At 45.4% G+C, this 17,866-nt stretch overlaps 1 protein-coding gene across 1 annotated transcript in view; it reads left to right on the plus strand.

Moving 5' to 3' along the window:
- SPIRE1 (spire type actin nucleation factor 1) overlaps nucleotides 1-17,866 on the plus strand; it is a 124,576-nt gene that overhangs the window by 11,693 nt on the left and 95,017 nt on the right. The window contains exons 3-5 of the mRNA XM_029914161.1: nucleotides 2,240-2,473; nucleotides 4,030-4,141; nucleotides 9,807-10,489. Of these exons, the coding sequence (XP_029770021.1) occupies nucleotides 2,240-2,473; nucleotides 4,030-4,141; nucleotides 9,807-10,489 (1,029 nt within the window). The remainder of the gene's footprint in view (nucleotides 1-2,239; nucleotides 2,474-4,029; nucleotides 4,142-9,806; nucleotides 10,490-17,866) is intronic.

Consider the following 17,866-nt stretch of genomic DNA (forward strand, 5'->3'; position numbering starts at 1 on the left):
ATCTACTTTTTTTCTTGCCCTTAATGTGCTGGTGTTTTAATTATTCACTGTGAAATATGGACAGTTTATCAATGCATTTTATGTTGAGGAATATTTTTTGTTTTATTGGAAAAAAACAAATAGCAAAGTTCTGCATTTCAGGAAGGATTACTTACTAATCATGGTACAAATTGCCACTAAATTCTGCACCCGTAAAGGTCTAACAATTTGATGCTCTCTACTAATGCATTCCCATGTCTCACTAGAGAAACGAAGCATAAAATTGCTGGTCCATTGCTGGTGCGTTACATTTTCTGTCTGGATGTGATTATGATTAAACTGTTTGAATTCCCCTACTAAACTATAATCCATAACAGTAAGGCCTCTTTCAAATATTTTACTGTAGTAAAATAAGTAGGTTGCTTAAATTAAACCTTAAAAAAAGTTTAAGCATTGCTACTTTTTTTTTTAAAGGCTTTTTTAGCTAGATTTATGTGGAATGCCAGATTGGGGGAATGAAATTTACTTATCAGCATTGAAATATTTGAAAATATCTGCTTTTGGAAATAGTTCCATTACTAACTTCTGTTCCAGGGCTGCTGTTCTCCTGCACTGGAGCCTGACCATTTAAATCAGGGGTCTCAAACTCCCAGCCCACAGGCCATCTGTGTCCCGAGAACCTCCCCAATGTGGCCTGCGGGGTTCCAGCAATTTTGGGGCCGGATCTCTCTCTTGGCCCCACCTTCCACCCCCGGGCGCTCTCCCCCCCCCCCCCCCCCCCCCCCCCCGGGCCCGCCCCCGGGGTTTGGCCCCCCCCAGGCCCCCCCCCCCCCCCCAAAAAGCTGTGATCGCGATCTGCGGCGCCAATTCGGCGGGAGGTCCTTTGCTCCGAGCGGGAGTGAGGGACTGTCGCCGAATAGCTGGACCTGCCGCCCCTCTCCGGAGCGGCCGTCCCAAGCACCTGCTTGCCAGGCTGGTGCCTGGAGCCGGCCCTGTCCCCGCATATCCTCTCCCGCCCCCAAACTCTCTCCCAGAGCCTGCATTCCTTCCCACACACACCCTCCCGCTCCCAAACTCCCTCCCAGAGCCTGCAGCCCCACTCCCTGCCACAGCCCAGAGCCTGCACCCAGCACCCAAACTTCATCCGAGCCTGCACCCCAGACCCCTTCCCCCACCCAAACTCCCTCTCAGAGCCTGCACCCTGCACCCCAATCCGCTACCCCAGACCACCTCCCCCACCCAAACTTCCTCCCAGAGGAAGGTGGAGTTTGGGGGGGGGCAGGTTCTGGGTAGCATGAGTGACATTATTGGCTCGCTGGGAGGATTTGAGGACTGGCCCTGGCCCTAAGGTGAACTGAGTTTGAGACCCCTGATTTAAATAATACCAAAGTAGCCATCAGCTCTTATGTATGACTTTTTTCCCTTAAGGTCTGTAAAGTGCTAGGTACTCCACTGCCTCTGGTATAAATAATAATTAATGTAAAGAAAGAAAAGGTATACTTGACATTTTGAGAATTCAAGCCAATTTCTCATTACTAGGAAAGACTGAGAAGGTCAGGGACTGTCTCTTATTCTATAATAGTAGGCATTGTATTAAACAATAGGGCCCTGATCTCAGTTGAGGTCCCAAGGGGCTACCAAATTACTACTACTACTAAGAATAACTAGATTTTCCCATATGGGAGCTCTGTGTTTTCACTAAGTAAGCGGTTTCAGTGGTTTGATCAGAGCTCAGTTAGATTCTGAGTCAAATAGATCCTCATAGCTATGGCCAGTCATCCCTGGAGGCAATGAGGTGGTGCAAGTCACTACCACTTGTGGAAGGAGTGAGGCATCTTTTCTTAAGTTCCTTTTTTAAAAAACAAAACAAAAGGAGGATAAGAGTGTATACATATACCAAACATTTTTATACATATCTAAAAATATATTTTGAGCTGAAACACTTTTAGGGGGAAAAAAATTCAAAATGGTCCAACTTTGTTTTTAAATTATTTTGTTTTTGCCTGTCAAATTTTAACATAAAAAAATGTAGCATGAGATATTTTGCTATTAGGCGCTGTATGTTGACTTGCAGGGCAGTGATGCAATGTGGAGGGGTCACTGCCCTCTTTAATTTGGATGATCCTATAATAACAATCTTAAATCAGCAGTTGTAGAGTGGACAATTTATCACTCATTGCTCAAGGATGTTTGTGTTCTTACACTTGCCTACTAGTTCATCGAAGTGATGGTAATAATAATGTTGCTTTCTTTCTTGTAGATTATTGAATCACTGGGGATTATTATTTATAAAGCTCTGGACTATGGCTTGAAGGAGAATGAAGAGCGAGAACTAAGTCCTCCCTTGGAGCAGCTTATAGATCACATGACCAATACCGTGGAGGTAGATGGGAGTAAAGATGAAGGCTATGAGGCTCTGGATGAAGGCGTGGAGGAAGATGAAGATGAAAAAGAGGAAGTTGAGGTCATTCATTCCTATAAAGATGTCATGAAGGTACAGTAATGGCCAATTTACATGGTACTTTGCTGTTAAAAACTCTTTTCACAACCACAAAATTATATCAAGCTAACTTTTATGTTGGCATACAGCCACTGCAATTATAAAATTGCTTGTTTGTGCGCACACTTGGCTCCTTGTGTTGACAGTGTGCCTCCTCACCAGAAGTACTTGTATCAATTGCATTGTCAGTGTGGGGCATTGTGTGACGGCTCCCGAAAGCCAGTAACAGTCAAAGTAAGCAACGCAGTGTCTGTACTAACGCTGTGTCAACCTAATTATATCAACTGTGATTCTATGCTGCTTGGGGAGTTGGTGTTACTAAATTGGCATAGAGAGGCACTTACCTCAGCAGGAGCCAAATTTAAGTGAAGACACTTCCACAGCTAGGTCAGTACAAAGCAGCTTATATTGACCTAACCTTATAGTATAGACCAGGCCTATGGCAACAAGTCTGTGTTCTGTGCTATCTTCCAACATGATACTGCCAGTGTGGTAGTTTAGTTTACTTGTTTGCAAATGTACTACACCGATAGTATTTCGTCTTTGACAGTAAACAATAGAAAGTGAATGATCAGCTAGCATTCCCGATACTTGATATTGGGACAGTCTAATTAGTCTATTCTGATTTTGTTCTCAAACTGGATGTTAAATCTTTTAGCATGACATCTACTTAATTCTTTCATACACACCTTGAAATGAGAGAGGTGATTTCAGTAACATGCACCAGCTCATTACTCCAATGTTCCTGTAGTTACGTTCCGCTCCCCCACCCCCTTCTCTACTGAAGGGAATTTCTGCCTGTTCTTAAGAGTAGTTCTTTTGTACATAGTGACTCAGGGTCCGATATTTCACTCTAAGGTTTGTGATGTCAGTTTTTAACCTGACTAGTGACATTTGGAAGTAACAGCTTATGAATTTTAAGTACAGTGCAATTTCTAATGTCAACTTTGCTGCTCTTGACAATCATTTCAAAGTGGTTAATTCTCTATTTTCCAGTGAGGAGCCTTTGACAAAGCTCTTAGAATTGTATATGATCTCTTTTGTAGTCATGAAGAGGGTAGAAATAAACAGAGACACTGGATTTTCACATTGTTTTTATTTTCAGTAGTGCAGTCTTCATAATACTATAGTCTATTTACTACATCGGTATTGAAGAGGCATTTAGTATAGACTAGAGAGTGGCACTTTATTGCTCATGTAGGTCGAGCACTGTTTGTTATTCACTTTAAGTGCAAATGGATTTTCACGTTTAAGGAGCATCTCAGGCAGAATCTTAGCTTGGATGCCCCCAGAATGGGAATGTAGCTGTGGAAGAGGAGGCTGGAAGAGTTGTAGCAGTAATGAATTTCCCATTAGAACAGAATGGGCAAAGTTTGTTTCTGCTAACAGACGCCACAGAAGCCCATCGAAAGTGGCCTCTTCTGGTCTTCTGAAAAGATATTGGGGAGGGAGAGGAATGCTGCAAGGAGGTTTGGATGGGAGTAAAATTTGCTTGGGGTGGTAACAGGAAAAACGCTATGTAAATAATTAAGCTTGTGCTGTGACCACAGGAAGGTGTTAATGGCTGCCACGAATTGCAGACTTGGTTAAAGGTGATGGGTGCGCCCCTCATAGCAAAACCTTCCATTCCTCCTTCCCCCCATGCCAGGGGCTCTGTATGGGGTACGTCCTCTAGTCCCTCCTCCCTTCCCCACGTTGCTGGGGCTCTGCGTCTCTTCTTTTTTTCTCCTCCTCCAAAGTACCTTTCTTCTCACTGACAGGTTTCAAAGTAGCAGCCGTGTTAGTCTGTATCCGCAAAAAGAACAGGAGTACTTGTGGCACCTTAGAGACTAACAAATTTATTTCAGCATAAGCTTTCGTGGGCTACAGCTCACTTCTGCTGAAATAAATTTGTTAGTCTCTAAGGTGCCACAAGTACTCCTGTTCTTTCTTCTCACTGTATTATTAAGGAGGGGGGGATAGATGGTGCTCTTTCTCCTATCTCTTCCCCCTGTGCCCCCTCCGTGGAGCAGACTTTGGAGAAGCAGCACTAGGAGGGAGGATGGAATGAAGTTTCCTTCACTCTCCCTGGATTAGAAGGGATGGGCAGATGCACGCTCCGTCTCCCCATTGCCCCACTTGGAGCAGGCTTTGGGATGCCGTGTACTAGGTGGGAGAGAGCCAGGAGAGGCCCTAGCCATTTTGCTAGCCTGGAGGAAAATACCTCCCACAGCAGCCGAGCTTAAAAAAATAAAGAGGGCAGAGCAAAGGAGAGGAAAATAAGCCAAGTGGCACAGCAATTCGGTGCCCCCTGGAAGTTGGTGCACAGGGTGACTGACCTGCTCACCTGCCCTTAGAAGTAGCCATGGAGAAAGGATGGAAGACTCACCTTCCTCTCCTTCTGCCTCCCCCTTCTGTCTGAGCATTTGCCCTGCAGCTGTAAGGCAGCTCTCTGCAGGGAGAGCGAAGAGCAACTCTTTAAGTGCTAATGGCTTTTTCAGTTTTCACCAAAATCAATAGGGTTCTGATCATTGATGCCTAGAACAGTACTTGAAATTCTGGAGTTGATTGGATGCGGTGTTCAAAAGTTATGTTACAGACACAGAAAAGCTGAGTGTATTTTCCTTTAGTGATAATTGCATGCACTGTAATCCTGAGACCGTGTTGTTTATTAGGTACGGAAAACATGCAAGAATGTCCCCACAAATTGTCTGAAGAGTGAATGTGGCTGTTTTGTGTAACACTTTTAACACTGTATTCTATAGTACTCTTTCTGCAACTGTTATGATGGTTGATCAGCTTTAAAATGCTAAACACTGTTTGAGTGGAAGATATTGGAGGGATGGGATGTTTGCCGCAATTACATGTTTAACATTTTAAGTATTCACATATGTCCATATTATAGTAACTGTAACTTTTAGAATATGTTTGAGGTTCTCATTATTTTGATAAAACAGAGAGGAAGGAAGCATTTTACTAATGCAGTTAACCTTAGAGTGAAGTCACTGGGACTATGCACAAGAATAAGGTGAATGTGATCCTCTGTGTTGCCCTGGTTGATCCAGAACAAAACGTTACACTGCCCTGCACAAATCCCAAATTTTTGTTCATTTGTCTGATTGCAGTCAGGGATATTCTTGGGACCTAGTTTTGTGAGATTTTTTACATTTTTTACATGAGACAAGTTGAGCGGTTCCAACTCTCACTGATGCCGGTGGGAGAAGAGGACACATGGAGGCATATCTAGGAGACATTGGATCCTTGGTGTCTAGTGAGAGCTAAAGGGCAATATGCCCTTTCCAGCCCCAGTTCAGCAAAGCAATTAAGCATGTGCTGAATTGGGGCTCTTAAAGAATACACCTTTAGCCAGGCCACAGAGCAATTTTAGAGGAGGTAACATACCTAGTTGCTGTTGGTAGGAAAGAGAGTTGTCATTTTGAAAAAACGTGGAAGAAGGGAACCACCAAATGGGGAGAGGTTGGCTAATCAAGCTCACATGCAGGGCCAGTGCAAGGATATTTTGCACCCTAGGCGAAACTTCCACCTTGCGCTCCCCTCCTCCCCACGGAGCATCGCTTATTATAAACTTTCAAAAATGAATACTGCATAATATGGCATTGCTCATTAGAATTAATACACGTTTGGCTTGAAAATTTATTAATTTCAGTATTTAGTCTACATATTTAATGAAAATAAATGGCCTTGGGTCTCCTGCACGTGGCTAGAGTCCTTCCTGTTCCCCCCCACCCCCCATGGATCTGGAAAGGGCTGTTTTGGGGATCAGAGCACACAGCTGGGAGTCGGGATCTGGCTTCTATTCTCCACCGTGGCATCAACTCACTGGATGACTTCAGGCAAGTTACTTCCCCGTTCTGGAACAATAGCGTAAAATTTTTTTTTGGAGCACCCCTTTTTGGCGCCCCCACATCTTGGCACCCTAGACGGCCACCTAGTTTGCCTAGTGGTTACACTGGTCCTGCTCAGATGAATTAAAATTTTTTGCCATAAGCCAGAAAAACACTCATTTGTATGCACAAGGGTGTAGTAGAGTGATATGCTGGCGGTAAAGGTTGAGTAGGTTTTTGAAGCCCTCATTGCATTTTCTGCAACCAAGTAAAAGGAAGGTTTGGGATGTTTTCATGTCCGTGTGAGATCCTCCATTACCCTAGTACACATAATTTATCACAGGTTAACAGAAAAAAATTATGGGACCATTGTGTTAAAAATATTGCAGCATATCATTGATTCACTAGTAAAATATTATAAAGAGGTTACAAAAAAGTATGTATTAACTTTTAACTACACCTCTACCCCGATATAACGCGACCCGATATAACACGAATTCGGATATAACGCGGTAAAGCAGTGCTCCGTGGGGGCGGGGCTGCGCACTCCGGTGGATCAAATCAAGTTCGATATTATGCGGTTTCACCTATAAAGCGGTAAGATTTTTTGGCTCCCGAGGACAGCGTTATATCAAGGTAGAGGTGTATTTTTGTAACATGTATTTCATATTTATTTGGAAATGTCTGATTCCTTATCGATACCAAGTATTAGTACTCCATTAACCTGAGTTTTACTTTCTTTTTTTATTCGAATTCATAGACTTTTCAGTTTTTCTTGTGCACCTTTTTTATAATTTAGTAGCTACAAGTTTTGCACTGTGACTGGTCTTCATTCAGCTGACTATATAGCACTGCAGAACATCTTAGTCCATTACCCATACATAAGCAACAGCATTATTCTGCCACATTTTCCACCTCAGTGTGGCTCTATGAGATTCTTTCTGCTTTCATCACTTTCAACCTCACTTTTCCCAGGGTAAACACATGTGTCAGATGTGGCAGAAAAGTATTTTTTTCAGTTGTGAAATATGTGCAGGTTACACCTTCATTTATCCAGTGACTACCACACAACAGCATGTGGTCTTGTGACTGTGAGACTCAATTATTGTAGTTCCCTGTGAGCATGGCTTACAATAAAGTTTTCTCCTTTGCCTGCAGCTTGTAGAGAATGCTAACACAGGTTTATTTGCTGAGTTGAGCAACTGTTATGTCTTGCCCACCCTGCAATTTTTATTGTCTGCCTGTAAAGTGGGACATTGACTTTACATTGTCCCTATTGATTTTTAAAATTCTTAACTGTATAGTCCTCGGTTACATAGCTACATTTCATAGCTTCTGTAGGTCAAGCTCATTACGTATTCCGCATTCCTCTGTTCTCCCCAACATGCTCCCTGTGTGCCACATTCCCATCTCCATCTATTTCAGGGACTCCCTGCAACTCTCCCCACCCCCTACCACATTCCTGGAGCTCTGTGTCCCCTGTTTCCCCCATGGCAGGGGTTCTGCATGCCATCCCATTCTGACCTCCACCACCTGCCATGAGCTCTGTGTCCCCAATGGTCGCCTCCCTCCATACCATTTTCCCCACTGTTGTTCCCCCATGCTAGGGGCTATGTGAGCCCCCTTTCTTGCCTCCCAACATATCAGTCTCCTGTATTTTTCCCCATGCCAGAAACACTGTATGCACCCCCATTCTCCCCCATACTGGGGTCCCCCAATTTCCCACTGCCATGACTGCATTCACCCCATCTCCCACGCTGGGGTCCTCCATTTGCCCCTAGCCCCATGGGTTCATGCGCCCATTACCGCCCTCCCAAAAAGTATTATTATTTATCTTCTTTCTCTCTGGGAGATGAGTCACTTCGGGTGTCAGTATGTTGAATTCTATTGGGAGGATGGACAGAGATGATATGTGGTATTGTTATGATGGAAGGTGTTAATAGGGTGGTGCCCTCAACTGGTTTTTCATCTATTCTATAGACAGTTACAGTGGTGCTTGGAGCTGTGGCTCTACTAAAGGGAGAAAAGGGGGGTCTGACTTTACACGACCTCCATGACTTCTGCAGGGGCCAGTGTGGCTGACCCCAGGGTTGCCCAAGCAGCTGGCTCTGGGGCCAGCTACTCAGGTGACCCCTGAGACAGCCACACCAGCCGTGGCCCCAGGCAGCGGTCCATGGCTGGCTGGCCGGAGCATCCGTGGTCCTCGGCCCCTGGCAGCTGGTGCCGCTGGCCCCGAGTGTCGCCACTCCCAGCAGCGGCCTCCCGAGTAACAGCCCCCTCTCACTTCCCCAGCACACACCCCTCCCCAAAGATTTAATCATGGCATTTCCCGTGAGCTGTCAATGACTTTTACTAAAAGTACCTGTGACTAAATCGTAGCCTTACTCATGTTGCATGAGTTATGTCCAGGTAAAAAAAACAGTGAAGACAAGACCTTTTAGCAGAGGTATAGTGCCTACCTCACAGTAAAACTGAAGTGTCTTGTCTTTACTGTGTTTTTACCTTGGGATAGCTCACACTGTTGGTTATCCAGAGGTAAAAAATGCACCTTTTATTAACAATGAAGACAAGTCCTTAGAGAGTCTAAACTTAGGGTTGCAGACTCCAGGGACACTCGTGAGTTTACTTCTCTGGGCAGTTTGAAATAAAACTTTGTTTAGGACCAAGAATAAGGGCATGGCGTTATTTGAACCCCAATATCTGATGGTCCCTAGTGACCTCGCTGTAGCTGGCAAGTATCTATTCACAAGAGCTGGGAAAAGGACAAATGGAGTACAGTTCTGACAAAATCAGCTCTGGCAAAGAACCACTTATGAGAAAGATGGTGTTTTAAGAGGATATGGAGAAACTTCCATACAGCTGCTCTGTATTTTTTAGTAGCCATTTGGCTATATCAGGGGTTCTCAAGCTTCATTACACCACAACACCCTTGTGACAACAAAAATTACTACATGACACAGGAGAGGTGCTGAAGCCTGTGCCCACCCAAGCCCTGCCACCCTGGGCTGGGGGTGGAGGGAGGGGTGCAAAGCAGAAGCCCAAGGGCTTCAGGCCTGGGTGGCCGGGTCGGGGGATCCAAAGCTGAAGCCCCAAGGGCTTTGGCCCTGGGTGGTGTGGCTTGGGTAGGGTGACCAGATGTCCCGATTTTATAGGGACAGTCCCGATTTTGAGGGCTTTTTCTTATATAGGCACCTATTACCCCCCCCCCCCCGCCCTGATTTTTTACACTTGCTATCTGGTCACCCTAGGCTTGGGCTTCGGCCCTGAGCCCCAGCAAGTGTAATGCCAGCCCTGGCGACCCCATTAAAACAGGGTTGTGACCCACTTTGGGATCCCGACCCACAGTTTGAGAACTGCTGGGCTATACTGTCTTTTGAGTCCAGTAATGTCCTCTTTCACACACCAAACTGCTGTACAGATTATCTCTCCAGCATTTAAAGGTCCACTTGCAAAGGAGATTTTGTTTGCCCTTCAGATTACTAATAAGTCTTGATACATTTCAGGCACAATGGCACTAGGACAAATTGGAGGAGGGGATGACAGCAGTGGGAACTGCATGTCTTATGGGATTGCTTACTGTGTCTGTATGCCAGCTGTCTCGCGGCAAGGATCACAGACTGGTCAGTGTGCAGGGGCGCTGTCAGCTCAGTGCAGAAGGGTTTCATGTCCTGCGAGGGATGCTACGAGCACAACTTCCTCCTTCAGACGGCCATCCAGGAGGTCCAAGAGGCAGTGCGCAGTAGCATGGCTTGACCTGATCAACGCCTTTGGGTCCATACCCCACCATCACATCTTTGCCACCCTGGGAGAGTTCAGGATGCCAGAAACCTTCATCCGGGACCTCTACAAGGACTGCACTACCACCATCCGCGCCACGGACGGAGAGACGGACGCCATCCCCATCCACCGTGGCGTGAAACAAGGATGCCCCCTTAGCCCCATCATCTTCAACCTGGCCATGGAACCGCTCATCCGAGCCATCTCCAGCGGCCCGACCGGCTTTGACCTGCACGGCAAGAAACTCAGCATTCTGGCCTACGCGGACGATCTGGTCCTGACCGCGGACGACCCAGAGAGCCTCCAAGGTATGCTAGATGCCACCAGCCGAGCAACTGACTGGATGGGGCTCCGCTTCAATGCAAAGAAGTGCGCAACTCTTCACATTGACGGCAGCAAAAGGGACTCGGTGCAGACAACGGGGTTCCAGATCCAGGGTGAGCCCGTCATCCCCCTGGCAGAGAGGCAGGCATACCAGCACCTGGGGACGCCAACAGGGTTCCGTGTCCGGCAGACACCCGAGGACACCATCCAGGAGGTCTTGCAGGACGCCGCCAAGATTGATGCCTCCCTGCTGGCACCGTGGCAGAAGATAAACGCCCTGAACACCTTCCTGATCCCACGCATCTCGTTCACCCTAAGGGGATCCGCCGTGGCGAAGGTGCCCCTCAACAAGGCAGACAACATCATCCGGAAGCTGGTGAAGAAGTGGCTGTTCCTTCCCCAGAGAGCCAGCAACGAGCTGGTCTACATCGCCCACAGGCACGGCGGTGCCAACGTCCCCTGCATGGGTGATCTGTGCGACGTCGCGGTGATCACCCACGCCTTCCGCCTGCTGACATGTCCCGACGCCACGGTGAGGAACATTGCGGCCAACGCCCTTCGTGATGTGACAGAGAAGTGGATCAGCAGAGCCCCCTCGAACCAAGAAATCGCCACCTTCCTGAGCAGCTCCCTGGATGGGGAATTCGGACAGGACGGGCGCGACATCGCTTCACTGTGGTCCCGCACTCGCAACGCCACGCGTCGCCTGGGGAAGCGCATCAGCTGCCGCTGGGAGTGGTGCGAGGAGCGCCAGGAGCTGGGAATCCGGGTGCCGCAGATCAGGTCCAACGACAACACCATCGTTACCCCGACGGCCAGGGGCTTGCTGGAGAGGACTCTGAAGGCCGCCATCCACTCGCTGTACGTGGAAACCCTGAAGCGTAAACCGGACCAGGGTAAAGCCTTTGAGTTGACCAGCAAGTGGGACGCCAGCAACCACTTCCTTGCCGGGGGCGGCTTCACCCGTTTTGCCGACTGGCGGTTCATCCACCCGTGCCCGGCTCAACTGCGTCCCGCTCAACGGAGCCGTCCGCCACAGGAACCGAGACAAGCGTTGCAGGAAGTGCGGCTACCCCAACGAGACCCTGCCCCACGTCCTGTGCAGCTGCAAACCCCACTCCAGAGCCTGGCAGCTGCGCCACAACGCCATCCAGAACCGCCTGGTGAAAGCCATCGCGCCACGCCTGGGGGAGATCTCCTTGAACTGCACCATCGCCGGTACTGACAGCCAGCTACGACCTGACGTGGTAGTCACCGACGAGGCCCAGAAAAAGATCATCCTCGTCGACGTCACAGTCTCCTTTGAGAACAGGACTCCGGCATTTTGCGAAGCCCGAGCTTGTAAGCTGGAAAAGTACACCCCCCTGGCTGACACCCTGAGAGCAAAGGGCTATGAGGTGCAGATGGACGCCCTGCACTGGTCTACAATTTTTGAGAAGTCGTCTGCTTCAGAGATAAAATGTGCTATTTATTATGTATTCTGATGTGCTGAATTCAAATATGACAATTAAAACAACTGATTGGCTGCTGTTTCTAAGATATTTAAGTTTTTACATTTTATGTCTGTGTATATTGTGTAGATAGTAGAGTTTTAATCATAAATTGTAAACCTAGTCTTTTCATGTGTTTATGGTTGCTTTACATGATAATATTTCACCTGTCCTGTTTATGTAACACTTTAAAAATCAGCAAAAGGGTTATATAAATAAAATTTATTATGAAACAAAAGGCAAAAAACTATTATGTACATAGTTTAGTCCTAGTCAGTGTCTACTCGGCGCTTCTTGGCTTGTCTCTTGTATTCATTAAATGGAGCATCTCTTATCAATGTCCAGCAATAGTCTGCAAGCATTGATGGGCTCCATTTGCCCTGGTAGCTTTTCTCCATTGTTGCAATGTCTTGGTGAAATCGCTCGCCGTGCTTGTCGCTCACTGCTCCGCAGTTCGGTGGAAAAAAATCTAAATGAGAGTGCAAAAAATGTATCTTTAGTGACACGTTGCAACCAAGGCTTTTGTATGCCTTGAGGAGGTTTTCCACCAACAACCTGTAGTTGTCTGCCTTGTTGTTTCCGAGAAAATTTATTGCCACTAACTGGAAGGCTTTCCATGCCGTCTTTTCCTTGCCACCCAGTGCATGGTCAAATGCATCATCTCGAAGAAGTTCACAAATCTGAGGACCAACAAAGACACCTTCCTTTATCTTAGCTTCACTTAACCTTGGAAATTTTCCACGGAGGTACTTGAAAGCTGCTTGTGTTTTGTCAATGGCCTTGACAAAGTTCTTCATCAGACCCAGCTTGATGTGTAAGGGTGGTAACAAAATCTTTCTTGATTCAACAAGTGGTGGATGCTGAACACTTTTCCTCCCAGGCTCCAATGACTGTCGGAGTGGCCAATCTTTCTTGATGTAGTGGGAATCTCTTGCACGACTATCCCATTCGCAGAGAAAACAGCAGTACTTTGTGTATCCAGTCTGCAGACCAAGCGAGAGAGCAACAACCTTCAAATCGCCACAAAGCTGCCACTGATGTTGGTCATAGTTTATGCACCTCAAAAGTTGTTTCATGTTGTCATAGGTTTCCTTCATATGGACTGCATGACCAACTGGAATTGATGGCAAAATATTGCCATTATGCAGTAAAACAGCTTTAAGACTCATCTTCGATGAATCAATGAACAGTCTCCACTCATCTGGATCGTGAACGATGTTGAGGGCTGCCATCACACCATCGATGTTGTTGCAGGCTACAAGATCACCTTCCGTGAAGAAGAATAGGACAAGATCTTTTTGATGGTCACGGAACATGGAAACCCTAACATCACCTGCCAGGAGATTCCACTGCTGTAGTCTGGAGCCCAACAGCTCTGCCTTACTCTTGGGTAGTTCCAAATCCCTGACAAGGTCATTCAGTTAACCTTGTGTTATGAGGTGTGGTTCAGAGGAGGAGGATGGGAGAAAATGTGGGTCCTGTGACATTGATGGTTCAGGACCAGAAGTTTCATCCTCTTCCTCTTCCTCGTCTGACTCAAGTGAGAATGATTCTGGTGCATCAGGAACTGGCAGTCCTTCTCCGTGGGGTACTGGGCGTATAGCTGATGGAATGTTTGGATAATGCACAGTCCACTTTTTCTTCTTTGACACACCTTTCCCAACTGGAGGCACCATGCAGAAGTAACAATTGCTGGTATGATCTGTTGGCTCTTTCCAAATCATTGGCACTGCAAAAGGCATAGATTTCCTTTTCCTGTTCAACCACTGGTGAAGATTTGTTGCACAAGTGTTGCAGCATATGTGTGGGGCCCACCTCTTGTCCTGAGCTCCAATTTTGCAGCCAAAATAAAGGTGATAGGCTTTCTTAACCATAGTGGTTATACTGCGCTTTTGTGATGCAAAAGTCACTTCACCACAAACATAGCAGAAGTTATCTGCACTGTTCACACAAGTACGAGGCATCTCTGCTCACTTTGGCTAAACAGAAATGTGTCCCTTTGCAAAATCAAACACTGACAAATAAGAGAGCACGACACTGTGTGATTTCTAGAGCTGATATAGGGCAATTTGTTCAGCAGAGTGATGTAAGCTTCGTTATGATTGCATCATCCATGACTTCTAGGAATAACATGATGCAATTCATATCATGTATGACGCAATACCAGCTTCAGATTGCATCATTCATTGTTTTGCCTAAAAAGCAAGTACTGTCCAAACCCAGTCATAGATTTATTCATAGATCCAGTCAAAGATGTATTTTAGTCATTTCTGGTTTAAATTGAGATCCCTTCCCTTTATAACTCACTTACCCTCCGCCATTCCCAAGTCAAGGGTTGTATATACTGACCCAATAGCCTATCTTGAAAACTAGAGCCAATCAACAATTTTAAGCATCATTTTCGTTCTCAGTGACCCAGAATTAGTAAAGTTTGACTACATTTATTTCAGAAGCATTTTGGCTGTAGAGCAGTGGGAGCCCTGGGCGCCTGGGATCCCTGCAACGAGCATGTGCTGCGGACCTGCGGGATCGGTCAACGCTACGCACATCTCATGCGGCGCCTCATGGTCTCAGACGCCATCCGATGGTCCAGGGACATCTACATCGAGCACATCACTGGCCACCGACAGTACCAGGAGGCGTGAGCCAGAGTGACATCGTTCTCCCAGTACGAGAAAGGGACCAAGTGACCACCTCCATTGGATCATATGAACTGGAACCATAAACTCCCTAAACATTAAATCTCACCAAATGAGGGTCAATCCATCCTCATCATTATATCCACTCATTATAATCCACAGCCGAACATAGCCACTTTATGAACTTCATACCCTCATATCTCAATGTCTGTACTTTGACCCATCAACCTTTTACCCCCAATCAGGGATATTGCAGATTATGTATTCCTCATGCCACCTTATCTTAAACCAAACTTTGCACCCTCTATAATCTGTATGTTATTCCCTGATAACCAGAAACTTCTATGCTCAAACTCTGTTCACTATTTTTTTTTTAATATCATCTTAATAAGAGTTTTTCCCTTCTAGATTACTAGTTCAGACTTGACTGAGGCTGCTGTTGGCCAGAAATAATTAGCATCTAACAGCTGCTTCATGAATTCTGTGCTGATGAGCTGTGCCCGTTTCCTAGGGACAGATCATCATTTCACAAAAACAACTGTTTGCACCCTCACTGACCACCTCATCAGTGAAGCACATGACTCAAAAGAGCATGGACACAGAACTACTTTCTCATCCTTCCCAGTGGCCCTCCCTATGTCACGGTTGAGACACAGTGGGGAGAGTGGCACTGCTGCTTCCTACCTGTTATGGACAAATGCAGGACTTAATTTTCCAGTGCTGACAAACAGGCTCCATTCATGAACAATAAACTCACTTTAAAAATGTCAGTATGGCAATTTCCTGATTTGTGTGAAAGTTGATGTTTTCTTTTGGGATGGATGCATCATTCGCAGTATTGTGTGATCTCAGTGATGCTGTGTAAAACGTGGTAAACAAGACAATAGTTGATATTCGTCTTCATGTTGTATGAATGGTGACTTGTATATCTTTGTTCATAAGAAAACATTAGCCAGAACAAATTGTGGCTGCTTTCAAACACTATACATCAGAGATTTTAATTGCTGTTTTTTAACGAGACAATCCTTAAAGTAAGTCTAGATTCGAGACTAGATGGCTCAGAAATTTTAATAGTTTTAACTTCTTTGAATGAACGTTAATGATTGAAAATGTACAATGGGGATACTGATCTGCATGCTTTTTATTTTCCAGCAGTCTGAAAGCAGTATAGTATAGCCATTCAGGGATTGTGTTGATTTATAGATGAAAGGAAGAGTGTGTCTCATCTCAGTTTCTATGCTAATTTAAGTGCCATAACTACAGATGGATGAGGAAGTAGTATTTGGATCCGGTTTAGGCTACATTTTGTATTTGAGGCTGAATTGGGAGATAGGATTTTACCAGTTCCAAAACTTTGGAAACTGTTGCAAGACTCAGCCCAGAATGTGCCAGTTAATATCGTGAGATTTTCACAAATTTGAACGCCAGGTTGGGGGTGTAATTCTTCAAAGATGTTTGAGATTTGGAAGTTCTTCTTTGAATAACATCCCTATTGGTGCTCCATTTCAGGAGTGCATATGTGCCCTTGCACCTTCAACTTGAGATTTTTGGCAGCAGTGCCTGTTCGGTCCTTACATGAGCCCTAACTATCCTTGTGCCCCATACTGAGAGTATATAGAGCTGCGATGGACAAACTGCCCTCCGTTCCTTCTCAACTGCCATCAGCCTGAGACCAGTGGTGCCTGCTTATTTAGCTAGATACCCAGTTTCTTCTTATAGTTTATTTAACTGTCAGTTTACTAGCTCTAGCAGACTAGTTTAACAGTTTCTTTAATAGTTTTATTTTTGCTATTAGTTTTATTCAGGTATTTTTTCTGGGTAACTTTCCTTTCCAAAGGAATTCTTTTCCTTGGTCTATGATTAAATCTCCAGGATTCGAGCATTGCCTGATTTGCCATGAGTCCTTCCCTCTTAGTGACGGAGTCATGCACTGCCTACTGGTAGTCATGCCTAGTGGTCAGACTGGCTTAAAATAGACAAGGCAGTATATTAGCAATAAAAAGTGTGTGTGTGTGAGATTTATCCTGAGTTACAAAGGAACCCACATCCTCCACTATGGAAGCCATTGTGCATTAGTGTGGTGTTTGATCACACAGGCAATACAAGGTAATTTTGCTGTTTGGTCAAATAAATACTATTGAAATTTACTAGGGCTGTCAATTAATTGCACTTTAACCAATTAATGCAAAATAAATTAACTAGATTTTAAAAAGTCGTGATTAATCGCAGTTTTAATCACACTGTTAAACAATAATAGAATACCAACTTAAATTCATTATAAATATTTTTGGATTTTTTCTACATTTTCAAATATATTGATTTCAATTACACCACAGAATAAAAAGTGTACAGTGCTCACTTTATGGTATTTTTTATTTCAAATATTTCCACTGTAAAAAAGACAAACAAAAGAAATAGTATTTTTAAATTCTTCTCATACAAATACTATAGTATAATCTCTTTATCGTGAAAGTGCAACTTGCAAATGTAGAATTATTTTTTTACACTCAAAAACAGAACAATGTAAAACTTTAGAGCCTACAAGCCCACTGAGTCATCCTACTTGTTCAGCCAGTTGCTCAGACAAACAAGTTTTTTTTTACATTTACAGGAGATAATGCTGCCCGTTTCTTACTTAGTGTCACCTGAAAGTGAGAACAGGCATTCGCATGGCACTGTTGTAGCTGGCATTGCAAGGTATTTACGTGCCAGATATGCTAAACATTCATATGCTCCTTAATGCTTCGACCACCATTCCAGAGGACATTCTTCTATGCTGAACTTAAATTGGTATTTTATTATTGTTTAACTGTGATTAATCACAACTATTTTTTCTTAATCTTGTGATTAATTGTGATTATTTTTTTAAATAATTTGACAGCCGTAATATTAATTTGTGGCTGTGACTCATGACTGTGGAAACCAGAGGTGAAGATTGGCCCCACAGGGCAGTGTTGTAATAAGGGCCACCCCCAAACATTTTTTCAGTGGTCTGCACCATCAATCCCTGGGGGGGCCATCCCTTCTGCAGCCGCTGGCCCCAGAGCCTCACCCATCAAATGCTCAGCCCTCGCCTTCCAGCCCAGCCTGCCCAGGTGCGGTGTCACTCCCCAACCTTGAGAGGGGACATGGCTGCTGTAGGTGAGGCCAGGCTGGGCAGGCCCTGGAGGGGGAGCCCCGGTGCGGGAGCTGGCCCCAGAGCACTGGCAGGGAGGGCCAGCGTTGGCCACCTGACTGCCTAATGTGCCCACTCAGATTTGGCCCCATGGCTTCTCCATTGCGATGGGAGGGGGGGCCAAAACTGAGTGAGGGGGATTGCACAGGTGTCACTGC

This window comes from Terrapene carolina, unplaced genomic scaffold (genome assembly GCF_002925995.2).
Source record: "Terrapene carolina triunguis isolate 2854851 unplaced genomic scaffold, T_m_triunguis-2.0 Scaffold58, whole genome shotgun sequence".
NCBI lineage: Eukaryota > Metazoa > Chordata > Testudines > Emydidae > Terrapene > Terrapene triunguis.